The following is a 20408-nucleotide window of genomic DNA, read 5'->3' as shown; positions in this document are numbered from 1 at the left end:
TTTTTGAAACAAATGGGACATTTTTTTAGGGGGGGGGGGGTTAATCAAAAGAACAAATTTGTGACACTACATGTAAAAAAACACTAGCTCGGGTCATCAGCATGTGATTAGTTAAATCGCTGACTATGATCATAAGATTATGAGTAGGGCTCAAGTATGCTTGCCCATGACAAGAAGATTTTGGCAGCTGAAAAGTAGCTTCAAACTGGATGAAATAGAATATTTTTTATTCAATAAAAAATAATTCTCTAAACAATTTTTTTTAACTTGAAGTTAAAATATGAATGATATAAAGAGCCATTCTAGTAGCAAAAATTAATGTAAATTATATTTATCATAAAATCATTGTTTTTAATGTTCTTCCTATTCTTATTATTTATTGAGTTCTCTTTCTTAGAATGTTTTACAAACAAAGGAAATTTCTCCCAACAGCGATACAGCACCAACGATCACTTTATGGAACTCCTATAGACGTATAGGGATACATGTCATTAAAAGTGTGTGGGGGGGGGGGGGTCTGCCAAATACATTTTTCATGGCAAGTAGGATTTTGCATAATCTGTCAAGCACCAATCACTATCATAGTTCAGGAGTGACCAAACTTCATGTCACTATGAATCTCAAAAACTCAACAGCTGAAATCAGTTTTTTTTTTTCGAGGGGGAGAGGTAATCTTAACCGATAATTTCAAAAACTGTTTATTATATTCAAATTAAGTGGATATTGAATCCAACATTATTTCATGGCCAAATATAGAAACTACAAGAGTTTCATGCCAAATATAGAGACTATAAAAGTTTTGGAGGATACAAGTGTATGCCAACCTTTCATGACGGGCAACTCGTAGTAAAGATGGAGCAAGCTCCGATCACTGTCCTTAGTATTTTCCCATAATGTAAAACACATCTCCTAGGAGATGTATGATGTTATACATTATGGGGGAGGTTACTACCAGACCGGTTTCAACCTTTTTTGAGGCTTCGTCAGTGGAAGCTAGACCAAGAATACTCAGGATGAAGTGATACAAAACTTGTACTTTATGATAGAGTTGCTAAAAAAAGATGTCACATTACAAAAGGCACCAAAAATTATTGAAAAAGAGAGCAAGAAGCCTTTTGGCTCTCTTTTTCAGTAATTTTTGGTGCCTTTTGTAATGTGACAACTTTTTTAGCAACTCGTATCATAAAGTACAAGTCCTGTATCACTTCATCCTGAGTATTCTTGGGGTAGCTCCCACTAACAAGGTCTCAAAAAAGATCGAAACCGGTCTGGGTAGTGACCTCCCCCACATAATGTATAACATCATACATCTCCTAGGAGATGTGTTTTACATCATGGGAAAATACTCGTAGTAAAGGTGGAGCTTGCTCCATCTTTACTACGAGTTGCCCATCATGAAAGGTTGGCATACAATTGTATCTGCAAAAACTTTTATAGTCTCTATATTCGGCATGTAACTCTTGTAGTTTATATATTCGACTATGAAATAATGTTGGATTCAATATCCACTTAATTTGAATAATTTTGCATTGCCGAAGTGAAGCCTTTTGGCTCTCTTTTTCAGTTTATTATATATTTCACAGGAAAGAAGGTAAAGTCATTCTGTTTCATATGGGAGGTGATAAGACTAAAGCTTTAAATTATAGACCAATCTGTGTGTCTGGAATTGTGGTTCAAGTATTGGAGAAGTTAGTCAGAACCAAAATTCAGGTGCCACATGATAAGCTGGTGATTAAACTGGAAAGCATAGGGTTGGATAGTATGTTGGATAAGAGATTGGCTGTCTGATGCCTATCAGACAGCCAATGATGTGAAATGAATTGCAGAGTATACAATTGGTGGGCAATATTTTGGAGGAAGTGGTGGAAATGAGGGTTCTGAGAGTGATTGTGAATACGGACCTAAAAAAATTTGGGGAAAAATTGCTAGAATTGTAAAGACAGCAGAACAGATTATGGTAATGATGCAGAGGACACTGACATGTAGAAGGATGTTATAGTTCCACTATATAAGGCTTTGATTAGACCACATATAGACTACTGTGAACAGATTTGGTCACCTGCTTTTCATTTCATGATACTGGAAAAGGTCCAGAGACAATTGACTAAGGTGGTTTCTAGAATTTTGAGTATGAAGACAGATAAATACAAATTGCAGACACTAATGGAGAAGGGAGGGGAATATTGATTGAGATATAAAATTATTAAGGGGTTGTTACTGGATTAATATGGATGTTTTACATAGAATAGGGAAAAACAAAGAGGAAACAAGAGGCCATTCACGAAAGCTGTACAAGGAAGGCATGAGCAATGGGGTGAGGAGCAATTTTTTGCATGGAGAGTGGTGGGTGATTGTAATGCATTGCCTGAGAGTGTTGTGAACATGGAGATGGTGAATACATTTAAGCCATAATATAATGAACTATGTGTGCAATAAGTGAAACCTCCGACAATGTGCCAGTTGGCTCCATGGAGTTGTGATGATAATAATAATATATTTAATATACATTTATTTTGTATAGATGCATACTATGTTTTACGATAAATGAACAAATTAAAAATATATTTTTTAAAAATGATATAGTGAATAATTATCGAATTTGTGGGTTTGCATCTGTTTTGCCAGGCACTTCAAGTCTGGCTTGTAGTTTATTAGGATAGTATGCAGCAGCTCCTTATGATGTTAATTCATTAGTTGTGCATAGTGCTTTGATTTGATAAATTTCATAGAAAATACAGGGATTCAGAAGAATAGATTGTACCAAAAATTGAAATACGTTTTGTGTTAATGATTTAAGTTATCATCTTTATGATTTGCAAAAGTTGTTTCGGAAATAAGACTGAATGGTTTTCCTTTGTTAGTAACAAATCTTGTTCACAATCACTTCTAAAGATTGGGAACAAGCTACTATTTTCATGTTTTTGGCACCATAACAAAGAATTAGTTATTAAGTAAAATAAATTAATAATATTAAAAAGATAGGTACAATCAAGGAAAATAGGTAGTAGATAAACCATAAAATTATTGATTCAGTGATTTCGCACAAAATGGAGCTGCAGATGAAGTAGCTTAACTGACAATGACACAGGTGAAAATAATAAACTATGTAGATCACACATGACAAACTGTGGCACCAAGAGTAATAAAAAATTGTAGATGATGTCATCAAGTGTACTGCAATTTTTATTATTATTACATGACACCTCCAAGGAGTCCAACAACTCATCGAGGGTGGGTACCTACTCTACAACTCTCTGTCTCTACCACTCAATCACCAACTGCAGTGAACCGCATCATCTAGACCTATGTCATCTACTGCCCACCACCACTACTACTATTTTCACAGACAATCACAAACATCCATGCCCACAGTGGGATTCGAACCTGCAGCCCTTTGGCTGGAGAGCAGATACGCTAACCACTCGGCCAACCAGGCCAGCATGTAATGCCGGCATTTCATGTAATTAAGAATGTCTATATTAAAAAAAAAAATTAACTTCATACTAACTACTGTCTGTTGATGATATGGAGTCACAATGAAGGAACCAAAGTGCTACATGCAGCTTGCAAGCTACAATTTGACTCTTATGATATATGACATAGTCAATAATATAATGCTACACATGCTACAAGAACTTGAATTTGTTGCTTCCTAACTCTTAGCTGTAAAATCTCACTTTACAGTTTATGGCTGGTGACCTAAAAGAACTCATGGGATCATATGTGTATGGTTGGTAAGCACAGTTACCAATTTTTTGTTTCTGTCCTGTCCTCTGCCTATTAAACTTTGAAGATTGCATTATCTAAATAATCATTCAATTTCTGATATGTACCCTCAAGGAGTGTAGAGGATATTATGATAGTACTAGATGAAAGGTTTGCATTATTACTTACTTTCTATTGACAATTTTTCCTTAAATTAGTCAGTTATCTGTCCGGACTGAAATACTGTCAGAGTTTATTTACAAGATTTTTTTTTTTTTTTTGGCTAACCTTTCCTCCTCTCATTCTGCTTAAATCATCACACCACTAGAGATTAGTTCTGATAACACATTCCTGTATGCCAACGATGTCAGGGTCTCTCCTAATATCCTAATTTTTAATATGATACTGCCATTGATATCATCTATTCACATTCTTAATTCTTTCTCAGAACTCTCATATCAGAGGTCTTTAATCAAGTGTTTTATTTCTAACCCTGCCTTTAGATACATTAAAATTGGTATGAACACTGTCTTGCATACAGTTAGTTTAGTGTTTCTCTAGTTTCTCTTATTGCATATAAATTTATTCACATGACTTCCTACTATACCAGCTTTGATAATTCTGTTGTCGATTTCCATATTTATTTTCACATGATCACTAAAAATTATGTCTAAATAACCAAAATGCTTTATTTGTTCAATAGAATCTCCATTTAGAATAAAGCTGAGGCTCTCGATTTTCCTAACTACTTTTAGAGTGCCTTTTTATTTCCGATTTTCGTACCAAATTTATTCAGTACAAAAGCATTTATTAAATTTAGTTAGGAAATCTGCAGACTTGTTCGGGATTTATTTAACAGTATAACATCATCTGAGAAGGATATCAGTAAAAAGGGAAGGGAGGTGACATCAAAGGTTATCATGATATGTTGTCTAAAACTAAATACTGGATTAAAGATTTCAAACGAGTGGAATTTTTAATATATGAAGAATATTTTGGTCATGAATGACAGATCATTCTTGACCTGCCATTCATGATTACGAAGTAAATTATACTTGACAAGAAATTATATTCTTGTTAAATCCTTTATATCCATTATAACCTTACTGAAATTTTCACTGCACACATACTAAGCCACTGAATGATGTATATTACACATTACATCCTTGCATTATTAACTTTTACACATATCTGTGATGAACTGCTAAATAGCCAGTCTTTTCAACTACAATTTTGGATGACTGTGGTCCAAACATCATGTGACAATTTGATTGCAGAAAGTTTTTCACTTTGGGGTGCTTAAGGGTCAAAGCTGTATAACTGAGAGGAGACCTGCACATAGCCTTTAAAGGAATGCGGAGAACCGACCAGGGCTTCTGACCTAATGTCCAATCCTCACCTTCTCATGGTGCACCCTGTTGGGTATCTACTTTGATACTGAACGAACGAGGATGGGCTGGCAATTTGGGATTTAGCCGACCAAATTGTATTCTTATTGGTTAAACCAAAATAAAAAAATGATGGTACAACATGACAAAATTTCATGCCGGCTGGGGCGTCGCCCGGTTAAACAAAGCCCCGTTGTTTTCGCCAGGGAACCAGGGCGAACAGCGAAAAGTCAGCTACTGCAACAAATCTGAAAACAAACCCCAACTCAACATCACCAGAGTTAAAGATTGGTACTATCAACGTAAGAAGCCTGAATGGCAAAGAAATGGAGCTAGCTGAGGAATTAGATAAGTACCAGATCGACATAATAGGGGTGACTGAAACAAAAAAAGACCAAAACTGGTGAGATCTTTCTGAGCAATAAATACAAAATGTTATATTCAGGCAATGACAACAAGGAAAAGAAGGAGTAGCCATAGTATTCAACACAAAATACGAGGCTAAAATCTTCTTGAATGGCAGTCAGTCTCAAGTAGAGTAATGTGGGCAAATATGAGAATGGGGAACTGGACAATGAGACTTATTTGTGCCTATGGTCCCACAGAAGGTTCTACTAAGGTAGAAGTGGAGGAATTTTTTGACGCTTTAGAAAAAGCAACTGACATAATGAAAAAGGAAAAGTTGGTCCTTGTTGGGGATCTAAATAGCAGAGTAGGAAATGATTGTGAGACATACAAAAATATTTTGGGAAAATTTGGAGAAAAGAGCAAAGCTAATAATAATGGCAAATATCTGTTGGATTTCTGCTCAGGACATGGACTGGTTATTACTAACACCATGTTCCAACATAAAAATGTGCACAAATTCACATGGAGAGAAGAGGCTAGGAATAAGAAAAGTCTCATTGACTATGTTATTGTTGATAGTGATGTTTTCTCCCTGGTGCAGAACACCAGAGTGTACAGAGGATTTGAAATTGGAAGTGATCACTATTTAGTCTTGAGCAGGATAAAATTGAATTTCATACTGAAAAGAATAACATGTAAGAAAGTTTTAAAGCGAATAAAAGTTAAGCAGCTCTCAGATGTGAACTGCAGACTAAAATACAGAAAGATTATTGAAAAGAAAATGAAAGAGTTTGAGAACAGGAATCAAACCTTGGAGATTCAGTGGCAAACTCTGAAGAAAACATTGATTGATTCTGCCAGAGAGGCATGTGGTGAGGTTGTGTGCAAGGATAAAAAAAAATCAGAACTCCCTGGTGGACACAGGAAGTTAAAGAGGCAGTGAAGGAAAAGAAGAAAGCATATCAAAAGTTCCTGGCAAATAAGTCAGCTTTTACTCTTACAGAATACAGAGACAAATGTAAGAAAGCTAAACAGTGTGTAAAACTAGCTAAACAAAAGTCATGGGAGGACTTTGGCAAGAATATAGAAAATAAATATCAAGAAGGTGGCAAAATATTCTGGAGGTTGTTGAAGAATCTTAGGAATGGAGGAAAGAGTGCTGTAAAAGGAGTTAGAGATGATAAAGGTGACATGAAAACAGGAGAAAAAAAAATCCTTGAAGTATGGAGTAATTACTTTGAAAAACTGCTAAATGTGCACAGTGATAAAAAACACTGACCAGGCATGCAGTCAGGAATACATATCCATACTTGAAGTAGAAAAAGCCATCAAAGACTTGAAATGTGGAAAGGCAGCAGGAGTTGATGATATTCGACCAGAAATGCTGAAGTATGGTGGTATAAAAGTCTTACAGTGGCTGCACTGCATAGTTCAGAAAGCCTGGACAGAGGGACGAATTCCCGATGATTGGAGTAGAGCTCTAATAGTACCCATATATAAAAAAGGGAAATAAAACTGAATGTGAGAATTACAGAGGTATTTCCCTTCTGAGTGTTCCTGGCAAGATCTATGCGAGTATACTTGAGAAACGGTTGAGAAGAATTGTGGAAGAAAAGCTTGGTGAAGAACAAGCTGGATTCAGGCCAAATAGAGGCTGTTAGGATCAGATCTTCACTTTATGACAAATAGTCGAGAAAGCATGGGAATATAACAAAGATCTGTATTTAAGTTTTGTCGATTTGGAAAAGGCATATGACAAAGTGCTAAGAAAAATACGCTAAAGTTATATGGTGTCAATGGGGCATTATATCAAGCAATACTTAGTCTTTATTTGAGTTGTGAGTCAGCAGTTAGAATTGAAGGAAGTACAGGAAGATGGTTTAATGTTAAATCTGGTGTGAGGCAAGTATGTACATTATCCCCTCTGTTATTCATTATTTATATGGATCACATTATAAAGGAAAGCGGTATTAAACCTGATATCAGAATTGGAGATGTTAATGTCAGCTCTTTGCTTTATGCGGATGATGTTATACTTCTAAATAAATCCGCTACAAGTCTGCAAGATTCTCTGACTAAATTGAATAACTGTTGTAATAGATATGGTATGAAGGTCAGCAATAAAAAGACAAAGACAATGAAAATAGGCAGAATCACTGAAAATGTCAACTGTGTTGTGAATGGAGAACCTGTGGAACAAGTAAAACATTTCAGCTACTTAGGTACAATTTTTACTGAAGATGGTAAATTAAATATAGAAATAGACAACAGAATCAGCAAAGCTGGTATGGTGGGAAGTCAATTGAATAAATTCATATGGAATAAGAGAGAAATTAGTCGGAACACTAAATTAGCTGTATACAAGACAGTGTTCAAACCAGTTTTAATTTATGGATCTGAGAGCTGGGTCAGAAGTAAAACACTTGACCAAAGACTAGAGACCGCAGATATGAGAGTCCTGAGAAAGATTAGAGGCTTGAACAGATGGCATCAATGGCAATATCATATTAAAAATGAGGATATTAGGAAAGCACTTGACATTGTCAGCATCCAGGAATGCGTTAGCAGAGCTAGTCTCAGGTGGTATGGTCACTTAAATAGAATGGGAGAGGAAAGATTAGCAAAACAAGTGTTCTCTGTCAGGTTGGCAGGAAAACGACCCAGAGGAAGACCAAGATATAGGTGGATTGATACGGTACAAAGTGCCTTAGACGATAGAAATATAAGATCTGATAATGTTGGAGTCTTGACATGCAACAGACTGATTTGGAGGAAAATTGTAGATAGGAAGTTAGTAATGATGTAAATTTTTCATGTAGTACTGTCATATCCTGTACACCCCTTGAGGGTACATGGCAGGAATTTGATGAAGTTTTTCACTTGATTACAAAGTAAATTATACTTGACAATAAATTATATTCTTGTTTAATCCTTTATATCTATGATGCTAAGATCACCGAAACAACCTTATCCTCTTTAAATGACCACGAGTATACAAAATCTTCTGTACTTGTGGCATTTGTTACATTGGACAAATGGGTCAATTTAGAGAAATCCATCAAAAAGAGCACGTCATGGATGTGGAGAAAAAACAGGTACATAAATCAGGACTGAAATTTCACACTACCAAAGAAACTAAGTAAATTGGCAACTATCTGCATAGATTTAAAGAAGCGAGCAAAATGACACAATGTAATAAATACAAGGTCTCATTGGTTTTATTCTATTTTTGTTTAGGAGTGACTTCTATTTATAATGTCATTGGCTTTTTACTCAGTTTTAGGACATTACTGAAGTTTTACATAGATAAATATATGAAGAATATAAGAGGGAAAATTCAGACATACCTTTGTAGGATGTTGCTGGCTGTCTTCTTATTCAGCGGCATCCTGGCGATATATATTCATCTGCTGTTTGACAGAAGTATGATTGAAAGGAAGGGGTTTTGGAAAAGGTGGGGGAAAGCAAAACCATTTTCCAAAACTCCCTCCTTTCAATCATACTCCTGTCAAACAGCAGATGAATGTATATCGACCACATGCCAAGATGCTGCTGAATAAGACATCCAGCAACATCCTACAAATGTATGTTGGAATTTTCCCTCTTATATTCTTCATATATTTATCTATGTAAAACTTCAGTAATGCCCTAAAACTGAGTAAAAAGCCAATGACATTATAAAAAGGGAAACTCCTAAACAAAAATAGGCTAAATAGCGATAAAATTAATCAGGATCTCATTTAAATCAACTATGGGCAGCATATATAAAAGATCTGCAAGTTAATGAATTAGACTGTGAGAGAAGTTATATAGGACAATGCAACCAACAATAAGCCACATGCCTGACATTTTGTTATGATATTCCACATCATATTCAAGTTTAATTTGAATAATGACAATTGTATTAGAAATCACCCTGTAAAGTTCTTTTTTTGACCCTCTCTTTGTTTTTAAATCACAAAAATGTCACATGAAAATAGTACTTAAATTAAAAAAATTTCTGTCTCAAAAAGTGGTACGTGATACTTGTCAGACACAAAAATATGAAACAAACTGGTTTAGGGAACGAAATGCATGAAAAGAAAAGAAATGCATGATAATGATGTTTAATTTAGTGAAGGGATTTTACAGGATTAATATGGAGAGGATTATAGATTGAGTGAATGGTTATTTATTTATTTATTCATATGGAGTTTCCTCCCTTTTTCTCCCCCATCCCTATTGGGGGTTAAGTATTTATGGCTGTAGATCCGTGTGTGTTCACGTGGCCGGTTTGAGCCAGATAAACTGGCAGAAAAAAACCCTACTGCCCTTGCCCAAGACCGGCTAACTTGGCTATGGCTGAGGAAGATCCTCAAATTCCTCACGTCTTCGATGGGAATCGAACCTGGGACACTCCTTCCCCAGTCATGTGGTTGCGAAGCACACAGCCACTAGGCTAACTGCGTGGAGTGAATGGTGAGAGAGGAAGAACAGAAGTCATCCCTAGAGGTTATATAAGGGTGTTGTGAACAAGGGAGTAAGAAGTAGTTGTTTTGCATGGAGGGTGGTTAGTAAGTGAATGTATTGTCAATGCATTGTAAGTGACTTTAAGGTTCAAAATGATGAATGTTATTGGTTGAAGGAAGCTTCTTGTGATGAGTCCACTGATACCAAATGTAATTTATATCTGATGAGGTTTATAGCATAAAGTGAGAATCATTCACGTATTATTTTTGTTTCATTCAAGTTACATTAAAAAGTAGAGAAGTCACATTCAAACTATGCAAATGTCTTGTGTAATACCTATGTACTTCACTGCTGCAAAGAGATAAAGAGAGACAGAATTTTTTTTAATACAGGATAATGGTTTTTCTGCATGGCATTTTGGAATTTTTGCTAGGTACTTGGTCGGGTTCTAAGTTTGGGAAAACATTCTTCATTAATGAATATAGTCTCAAGTTTAATAAGCCATTTTATTATTATTTTAATTCTAGTGGTCAAATTGGAATGCCAATCATGAAAACATTTGTAACTTGGTAAACTCTCCAGTGATGCCAGCCTGAGTGGTTGAGTGGTTAGTACCTCAGTTCTCCTACTAACAAGCTGTGGATTCAACTAACACTATGGCATGGATGTATGTTAATGTCTTTAGAAAGTAGCCAAGTTTTGTTACTTAGTGTGAGACTACCATCCTGTTGTATTGGGAATCTGAAAGTGGAAACAAATTCTAGGTTTGGTCTTAAACACACATGCTTTCTGAATTATGTAATCCTCAGATTACCCACAGTATTAATATGCTTTGGCTTAATGTTAATTCCATTCACACAAAAATGAAAAACTGGGTTTTTAATAAAAAGGTTTGCTCACTGACCAATGCACCGACAACAACAACAAGAATAGATTGAGAGAGAGAGAGAGAGAGAGAGAGAGACTAAAAAAACTGTCAATTTTACCATGCTGATTACTATAACAGTAAAAACATGAAACGTGACCAATATTTATAGTAAAGCCAAACACAATGTGTCACACCTTTACCTTGATTATAAAGTCAGTTATGGGCTATTCCAATAACACATCTGCTGGTGAAGTGACACAACAGTCAATGTGTGACAGATACTTGTACTAGTTAAAAAATATAATGGAAATATCAACAACATAACTTCACAGCAAGGGTTGGATTTGTGTGTGAGTGCACGAATGACCAGAACAGCATGAACATAGTGTAATATGGAAACTATACAGATAAGCATTTGCCAGGAATCTTGCTTTATTCCTCCATTTGGGTGTCTGTAATTCTTATGAGTTTGATGGAGGCACTATTTCTGTCACAGGTTCCTCTTGTATACAAATGCTCACTGAGACAGATACTAGTAAAGTTGGATAAATTCTCTCTCTCTCTCTCTCCTTCTCTGTGCACCATAAACTAACTATCCAGAAAAGTGATTAAGCACATAAAACTTATCCCTATATCTGCATTTGTTTGTTTCTAAAACATATAGTGAAATCTCATTAGAACAAATAACTTTTCTACTGATTGATAATCAGTAGAAAAGTTACACTGCCTTTTGTGCACTGTACTACATAATTTCTCTTCAGGAATACGTGGCTTGGAATGCTTACAAACTACAAGGAATTCGGCTGGGCTTTTTCTGACATGCTTTATCTTGCAATTCAAACTAATATTTATAATATACTCAGAGTAAACATGACACTTAGTCTACCTTTGATGATTTCATATTTCTTCTTTTTCTTTAGAAAAAGAAGAAATATGAAATCTTTTATGACTGCACAGTTCACAATACAGTCATACCCCGACTTACGCGAATCCGGAGTTACGCGGTTTCTTATATGTACGTATTCCCGTCCCGCTTCACACCTCACCACTAGTCGTATCTTTCAGGTGCCAGCCACATTCGCCAGTGTCGCACATGCTGTGAACAAGCACTGACGTGTTTCACGCGGTCTCCATTCATACACGATTTTTATAGTCTACAAACCTTGTGATTGTTTAATGTTATGTTCTTGATAAAAATTTTATCACATAAAAAATAATAATGTCATCCAAAAGAAGCAAGTCCGATTCTTCTACAGCTAGCAAGAAAAGAAAAACATTGACTTTGGAAACAAAACTCAATCTTATTAAGCCTTTTGAAGGCGGAATGAAAATTTGTGAGCTAGCAAAGAAGTTCGATCTACAGGAATCCACAGTAAGAACAATCAAAAAAGAAAGGTTTACAGATTTTGGAGGACATAGATTCTAATGAGGAACGAATTGTAGCCACAAGGCAAGGAATAAAAAAATCATTAGCTTGCTATGAAGAAATTTTGGGTGACAAGAAAAAGATATTATGCCGTCAGACGAATCTATTAGATTTTATGAAACCATCGACATCGAAATTTCTTTTTTTTATGTACAAAAAACTACAATTATGATTATATTTATTGTAAACCTTTGGTCCCAATTGTATGTTTGTATATATAAATTACATGCAAAATTATACCCCGAGTTATGCGAGTTCGACTTATGCGCTTTTCGTTGGTCCCACTTACCGCGTAACTTCCGGGTTTTACTGTACTGTCATCCTCAGAACAATGCAACTGATGTGTTCATCATTAATTTATCACTGAAACTTTTATCAAATGTGAACTAACAAGTACACACTTCACTGAAACTTTAAAGTTACTTTTCACAGTTTTGATTTATCTTCAAACCACGAGAATTATATTTATGTTATAAAGCTCTCCAGTGTTCTATCTAGGATCAATGTATCAAAAATATACTAGAATAATCTAAAACAGTTCACTTTATTTTGGTATAATACCTATTAGTAGATCATCCCCTCTATTTTCTTCATCTGTACCCTTATGGAAAAATTTCCCTGAGAAACCCAAATTAAATCTAAAACCTGGAATTGTTTGCTGAAGTCTTTCTTGAGTATCCAACAGTACCTGTAAGAGACAGCATTGAACATGTTGAATTTTAATACTGAAAATAATATGAAAAAAATTTTAAATTTTAAGAAGAATTTCACTTTGTGAATAAACAGAGAAAACTGCATTACCTTCACATCAGATGCCGTCATTCTAGTTCCCTTTTCTCCCACAAAAATATCATCAATGTCAATGAGTACAAATCGATTAAGTGGAAGGCTCAATTTTCCATGAGAAAGATAAGATATTGCATCAAGAAATAATAACTTGTGCAACCAGAAATTGAAACCACTTCCAAATAAAATTCTCTGTATTCCATCATAAGTACCATGATCCTGTAAAGACAATCATGCTCTTAATTAACATTTAATTCATGGACTTATTTATATGTACAACAAAAAATACAAACATATAAATAAATAAATCTATAAACAACCATAGCAGGCAAGGTTGTAATACGAAAATATGAAAAACTTTAAGCATTCTCGAAATTCTCTCTAAATTTTATTTATAAAATTCTTTAAAGCTATTTATATTCACCTACATCTTTTAATCATATATACAGATATTAATGTATTTAAACAAGGCACTGGACAAGTTGTATTGTTCTGCACTTTCCCATGAGGGGGACATAACAAATTGGTTTGTTCATCTGGTGAACAAGAAATTGATGTGTGTGTGTGTGATTTTCAGAGCCACTAAACTTTTATGTAGAAATGAAAAGATTTTTTGGTTTAGGATATGTAAGTAACATCACCAATAATTAAGAAAAATTCTATATTTGGTTGATATGTCCTAAACTTGTAGGTAGTTGTATTTCAACTTGCATTAATCAGATATCATTATGCTTTTAAAATACTACAATGAAACTGTGTATAGTGAACAATTTCCTGCCACACACAACCACTACCACCACCGCAGGTGCAAGCAAAACAAAGTAAACCTTTTACTGTACCAGGAAATATCCTAAAAACTATTTCAAAATAATGGATAAGAGAAATATTTTCTAAGAATTTTTGATGAGCTCAACATCTATTCCTTCTCTTCTGCTACATAAAGAAATTTCCAAACTTGGTGATGCAGAGGTAACTTTAAGACTAAAATATATGAAAAATGTCACTATAGGATAAATGATATAAAAAAAAAAAAGAAAGTATTTGATTATTTTATGAAAGAATCAATGATGTGACTATCTATATTATTATTATTATTATTATGAGAGACCTCCAGGAAGTCAGGGACTCATCAAGGGAGGCCACATACTACATGCACGAGCTATCATACTGATTCTTGAATTCATTCACACTGCTTGCACACACACAAATTTCAATGGTAATCCATTCCAATCACACGCACCACCCTATGGGAGAAAAATCTAGCTCTCCCCACCCCTTAGTGGCATTTATTCTCAGCTTCCAAGGATGCCCTTTCTCTGAAAAATTCCATCAACCGAAATCCTGTATAATCCTTTCATAGTTTGTAAGTGTCAATTATATCACTCCTCTTTCTTCTGTTTGCTAGTGTCTGCAGTCTATAAATTCTCAATCTGTCTTCATAACTCCACTATCAGAATCACTACGGAAACCAGGAAACCAGACCTGTGCATAATAGGTGAGGTCATCAAGGCTTTGTAAATAGAATGACATCCTTATTTTTACATGTAAAAATTTGTTTCAGCATTGCATTTATCTTTTGAGTTGTATTTGCAATCTTTGCTACATGGCCCCTGAACTTCAACTTGCTATCTACTAACACTCCAAGAACCCTAAGCCTGATCAGTTTCTTCTAGCATAATCTCACCAATATAATATGACACCGGATATTTAATCATGCCAAAGTGAATGACTTTACATTTAGTGACAATGAACTGACATCCATTTTCCCATGTCCACAATTCCATCCTATTCAAATCATTCTGCAAATGCTGCATATCAGCAGCATTCCTGTATCTTTGTATCTGCAGCAAACAGCTGTACGTTGTCTGTCAAATCCTTTCCCGATATCATTAATGTACAAATTGAATAACAGTGGATCAATTTACACCACTAGTTACCTTAAATCTTTCAGACTCCCCCCCCCTCGTATACCACTTTTTGATATCTGTCAGTCAGGCATCCTCTTATTCACACTAATATTTTATAATTCAAACCCATATTCTCCAATTTTGGCAAAAGTGTTCCATATAAAAGCCTTAGTAAAATCCAAAAGTATCATGGTGTATCCATTCCTCTTCTCTAGTTCAATAATGGTAATATTATCATAGAATGTGAGCAAGTTGCTAAAATATGGCCTTCCCTTATGCTGTTCATTACGATTCATTGATCTGTTTTTGATCACAGTACTGGAAAGAAATAATAATGGAAAAGGTTTCCATTACATTAACGGCAATATTCAGCACCCATATATCAAATAATTGCAAATGAAATGAACTGATTGATAATTTGAATACATATGCAAACTCCTCTTTCAATGAGTGGATCTATCTCTTCCCTCACCCTTCAAAGCAATGCTGTATTAAATACAAAAAAAAAAGGAGTTGTAGAATCAGCATTTTATCATACTAGAATGTGCAATGCTTTTTAATACTAGAGATGGTTGCTAATGGATGGCTTTGTCTACTTTCAGGGGGTGGGTAATATTCTTTGGATTTGGTGGGGGATAGTAGCCATTGGCTAAGAACATGTGAAAATGTTCAAGTTCACACATACAGACTTGCCTCCTTACTTAAGAATTCTCTACTTACCACATAATGCCAACCAATTCTCTTTTCTTAGTATACAAGTGGATACGTACTAACAAGGAACACCATGAAGGTTAGGATTAGACATTAGGGCAGAAGCCCTGATCAGTTCTACACATTCATTAAAGGCTATGTCTCTTCCCAGTTATCTAGTTTTGACCCTTAAGGAGGAAATTTTTATCAGTTGCTTAATGGTGTGCAGGATTTGAGAAAGTATTGCATTTTATTCTTCAATTGGCTGGAATCCAAAAACTTATAATAATTAAATTTTTGAATGACTGCAATCACCTAGAATTTTCTCTCTCTACCTTATGAGCCATGTTGAATATCAAATCTAGCAACTTAGAAAAGAAAGGAAGACTATACACATAAATTTGTTTGGATTTTTTTTTAAATTCAAATCGAGGATTTTAAACAAGTTTCTTACGAAATGAACAACAAGAATAATATAAATTTTTAAGGAAATTATTACTAAATTATTTATATATATATATAAAGATTATTTGTTTAATGCAAAGATATGCCATTATGCTGTACCAATGCACACATCTACTTTTGTTCATTCCTGAACAGACTCATCCAATTATAATAAACATTTTTATTTTAATGGTTATGAATGGAAGATGTATCCCAGGACTACTAGTATTCATTATCATCATAAAAGTATAAGAAAAAGTTTGGTTCCTAATGACAGACAGGGGTCTGCCAAAACTCAACATGCATTCAAGTTAAAGAGAATGAAGTATCAAATGTACTAGCATGTTTGAGCTTACCTCCTAATGGTATCTCCACTGTGGTAAAGAGGCTTGCAGGCACCAATTAACTCAAGAGCTATGCTAGTGGTAGCTAAGCTACTGGTAGGGCTTACCTTATTGAACAGGCTGAAATATAAGGGCCAGACCTGGTCCTCCAGGTCAGGGGTTTTGCGTAAGGCTAATTACCTTACCAAGTAAAAAATTTCTATAACTCAGATGATTGAACCGGAATATTCATCTAACCAAAACAATGGAAAATGACCAAGTAAGGATAAAGGCAATTGATTAGGAATCTCAGACATTTTAAAAGTAGCTAGGCAAAATGTGCAAAGCAGAACAAAAAAGGAATTAGAATTAGTAAAACAACTAAAAATTAAAAATAATAATATGAATACATTAATACAAAATATTAATATTAATACAGAAACAAAAAAGAAATTAAAGGGAGCAAAAGATATAGATGGTTGTGGAGTGGACCAACATAATCAGAGCTTCTAGTTTTAATAAATGGAAAATAATAAATGGAAAAATAGAATACCAAAATACAATTTTGTAAATAATCAGATTATAACAGTTAAATTAAAAACAAATAGAAGCTACTTAAACATCATAGGAGTATATGCTCCTGAAGAAGGTAGGAAAGAGGATTCCGAACAGTTTTATGAGGAACTACAAAATCGGTTAAATAAATGTAATAAAAATGACTATTAATAGCAGGAGATCTTAAAGCTAAAGTTGGAAATAATCCAATCCCAAATGTCTTAGGAAAATATGGAGAAATTAGCATGAATAACAATGGTCAAAAACTATTAGACTTCTGTACTTTCAATACTTTTTATCAAAAAAAAATATAAAGAAATATACTTGGAATAGCAGAGGCACAGATCTATAATTAATTATAATTACTAATCAGAAACTAGCAGCATGAGTGAGAGATGTACATGCTTACAGAGGAAATGAAATTTTTTTAGATCATTACTTAGTAGTCTCTAAAATAGAAATACTAGCAAAGTGGAGAAAGGAAGCAAATAAGAAGAAGAAAAAAAAGAAAGAAAAGAAATAGAACAAGTACACAAAATATATCTAGTACAAAAAGAAAGCATTAGAATGCTATATCAACCTAAAAGAAGCCCAAATCAGCAAAGATATAGCAGAATGGAAAACTTTAATAAAGATCATCCATACAGCATCCTCTGAAGTACTTGGAAAGAAAAATAAATTAAAAAGAGAAACATTAAAAATCTGGTACACAGATATAGAAAATACAATAAAAGAAAAACAAATGATATACAAATCACTTCTTCAAAAACATACAAAGGAAATAGAAGAAATACACAAAAACATATACATATACAAAGAAATATAGCTAAACAAAAAGCATTCTTGGGATAGATTTATCATCATCATCATCAAATTCCTGCCATGTACCCTCAAGGGGTGTACAGGATATGATAGTACTACATGAAAAAATTACATCAATATTAATTTCCTATCTACAATTTTCCTCCAAATCAGTCTGTTACTTGTCAAGACTCCAACATCATCAGATCTTATATTTCTATCGTCTAAAGCACTTTGTACAGTATCAATCCACCTCAGGTGGTCTTCCTCTAGGTCATTTGGCTGCCAACCTGGCAGAGAACACTTGTTTTGCTAATCTTTCCTCGCCCATTCTGTTTAAGTGACCATACCACCTGAGATTAGCTATGCTAATGCATTCCTGGATGCTGACAATGTCAAGTTCTTTCCTAATATCCTTGTTTTTAATATGATATTGCCATTGATGCCATCTGTTCACACCTCTAATCTTTCTCAGGACTCTCATATCTGCAGTCTCTTACCTTTGGTCAAGTGTTTTACTTCTGACCCAGCTCTCAGATCCATAAGTTAAAACTGGTTTGAACACTGTCTTGTATACAGCTAATTTAGTGTTCCGACTAATTTCTCTCTTATTCCATATAAATTTATTCAATTGACTTCCCACCATACCAGCTTTGCTTATTCTGTTGTCTATTTCTATATTTAATTTACCATCTTCAGTAAAAATCGTGCCTAAATAGCTGAAATGTTTTACTTGTTCCACAGGTTCTCCATTCACAACACAGTTGACATTTTCAATGATTCTGCCTATTTTCATTGTCTTTGTCTTTTTATTGCTGACCTTCATACCATATCTATTACAACAGCTATTCAATTTAGTCAGAGAATCTTGCAGACTTGTAGCAGATTTATTTAGAAGTATAACATCATCTGCATAAAGCAAAGAGCTGACATTAACATCTCCAATTTTGATATCATGTTTAATACCACTTTCCTTCATAATGTGATCCATATAGATAATGAATAACAGAGAGGATAATGTACATCCTTGCCTCACACCAGATTTAACATTAAACCATCTTCCTGTACTTCCTTCAATTCTAACTGCTGACTCACAACTCAAATAAAGACTAAGTATTGCTTGATACAATGCCCCATTGACACCATATAACTGCAGCGTATTGAATAGCTTCTCTCTTGGCACCTTGTCATATGCCTTTTCCAGATCGACAAAACTTAAATACAGATCTTTGTTATATTCCCATGCTTTCTCGACTATTTGTCGTAAAGTGAAGATCTGATCCTGACAGCCTCTATTTGGCCTGAATCCAGCTTGTTCTTCACCAAGCTTTTCTTCCACAATTCTTCTCAACCGTTTCTCAAGTATACTTACATAGATCTTGCCAGGAACACTCAGTAGGGAAATACCTCTGTAATTCTCACATTCAGTTTTATTTCCCTTTTTATATATGGGTACTATGAGAGCTCTACTCCAGTCATCAGGAATTCGTCCCTCTGTCCAGGCTTTCTGAACTATGCAGTGCAGCCACTGTAAGACTCTTATACCACCATGCTTCAGCATTTCTGGTCGAATATCATCTACTCCTGCTGCCTTTCCACATTTCAAGTCTTTGATGGCTTTTTCTACTTCTAGTATGGATATGTATTTCTGACTGCATGCCTGGTCAGTGTTTTTTACCACTGTGCTGTCATCACTGCTTGTTTCATTTAGCAGTTTTTCAAAGTAATTACTCCATACTTCAAGGATATCTTTTTCTCCCGTTTTCATGTCACCTTTATCATCTCTAATTCCTTTTACAGCACTCTTTCCTCCATTCTTAAGCTTCTTCAACAACCTCCAGAATATTTTGCCACCTTCTTGATATTTATTTCCTATATTCTTGCCAAAGTCCTCCCATGACTTTTGTTTAGCTAGTTTTACACAGTGTTTAGCATTCTTGCATTTGTCTCTATATTCTCTAAGAGCACAAGCTGACTTATTTGACAGGAACTTTTATATGCTTTCTTCTTTTCCTTCCCTGCCTCTTTAACTTCCTGTATCCACCAGGGAGTTCTGATTTTTTTATCCTTACAGATAACCTCACCACATGCCTCTCTGGCAGAATCAATCAATGTTTTCTTCAGAGTTTGCCACTGAATCTCCAAGGTTTGATTCCTGTTCTCAAACTCTTTCATTTTTTCTTCAATAACCTTTGTGTATTTTAGCCTACAGTTCACATCTGAGAGCTGCTCAACTTTTATTCGCTTTAAAACTTTCTTACATGTTCTTCTTTCCAATATGAAATTTAATTTTATCCTGCTCAAGACTAAATAGTGATCACTTCCAATTTCAAATCCTCTGTACACTCTGGTGTCCTGCACCAGGGAGAAAACATCACTATCAACAATAACATAGTCAATGAGACTTTTCTTATTCCTAGCCTCTTCTCTCCATGTGAATTTGTGCACATTTTTATGTTGGAACATGGTGTTAGTAATAACCAGTCCATGTCCTGAGCAGAAATCCAACAGATATTTGCCATTATTATTAGCTTTGCTCTTTTCTCCAAATTTTCCCAAAATATTTTTGTATGTCTCACAATCATTTCCTACTCTGCTATTTAGATCCCCATCAAGGACCAACTTTTCCTTTTTCATTGTGTCAGTTGCTTTTTCTAAAGCATCAAAAAATTCCTCCACTTCTACCTTAGTAGAACCTTCTGTGGGACCATAGGCACA

The 20408-nt window shown here is 34.7% G+C and overlaps 1 protein-coding gene across 1 annotated transcript in view; it reads right to left on the bottom strand.

Moving 5' to 3' along the window:
* The window catches only part of LOC150095880 (bifunctional heparan sulfate N-deacetylase/N-sulfotransferase-like), a 161022-nt gene that overhangs the window by 71275 nt on the left and 69339 nt on the right, over window positions 1–20408 (bottom strand). Inside the window, exons 5-6 of the mRNA XM_090409150.1 lie at window positions 12986–13189; window positions 12746–12872 (exon numbers count right to left, since the gene is read on the bottom strand). Of these exons, the coding sequence (XP_090265276.1) occupies window positions 12746–12872; window positions 12986–13189 (331 nt within the window). The remainder of the gene's footprint in view (window positions 1–12745; window positions 12873–12985; window positions 13190–20408) is intronic.

Source organism: Typopeltis vanoorti, chromosome 19 (genome assembly GCF_054136105.1).
Source record: "Typopeltis vanoorti isolate ZY-2024b chromosome 19, IOZ_Tvanoo_1.0, whole genome shotgun sequence".
NCBI classification, from domain to species: domain Eukaryota; kingdom Metazoa; phylum Arthropoda; class Arachnida; order Uropygi; family Thelyphonidae; genus Typopeltis; species Typopeltis vanoorti.
The sequence above is the reverse complement of the archived record's forward strand: the minus strand, read 5'-3'. Positions and strand labels throughout refer to the sequence as shown.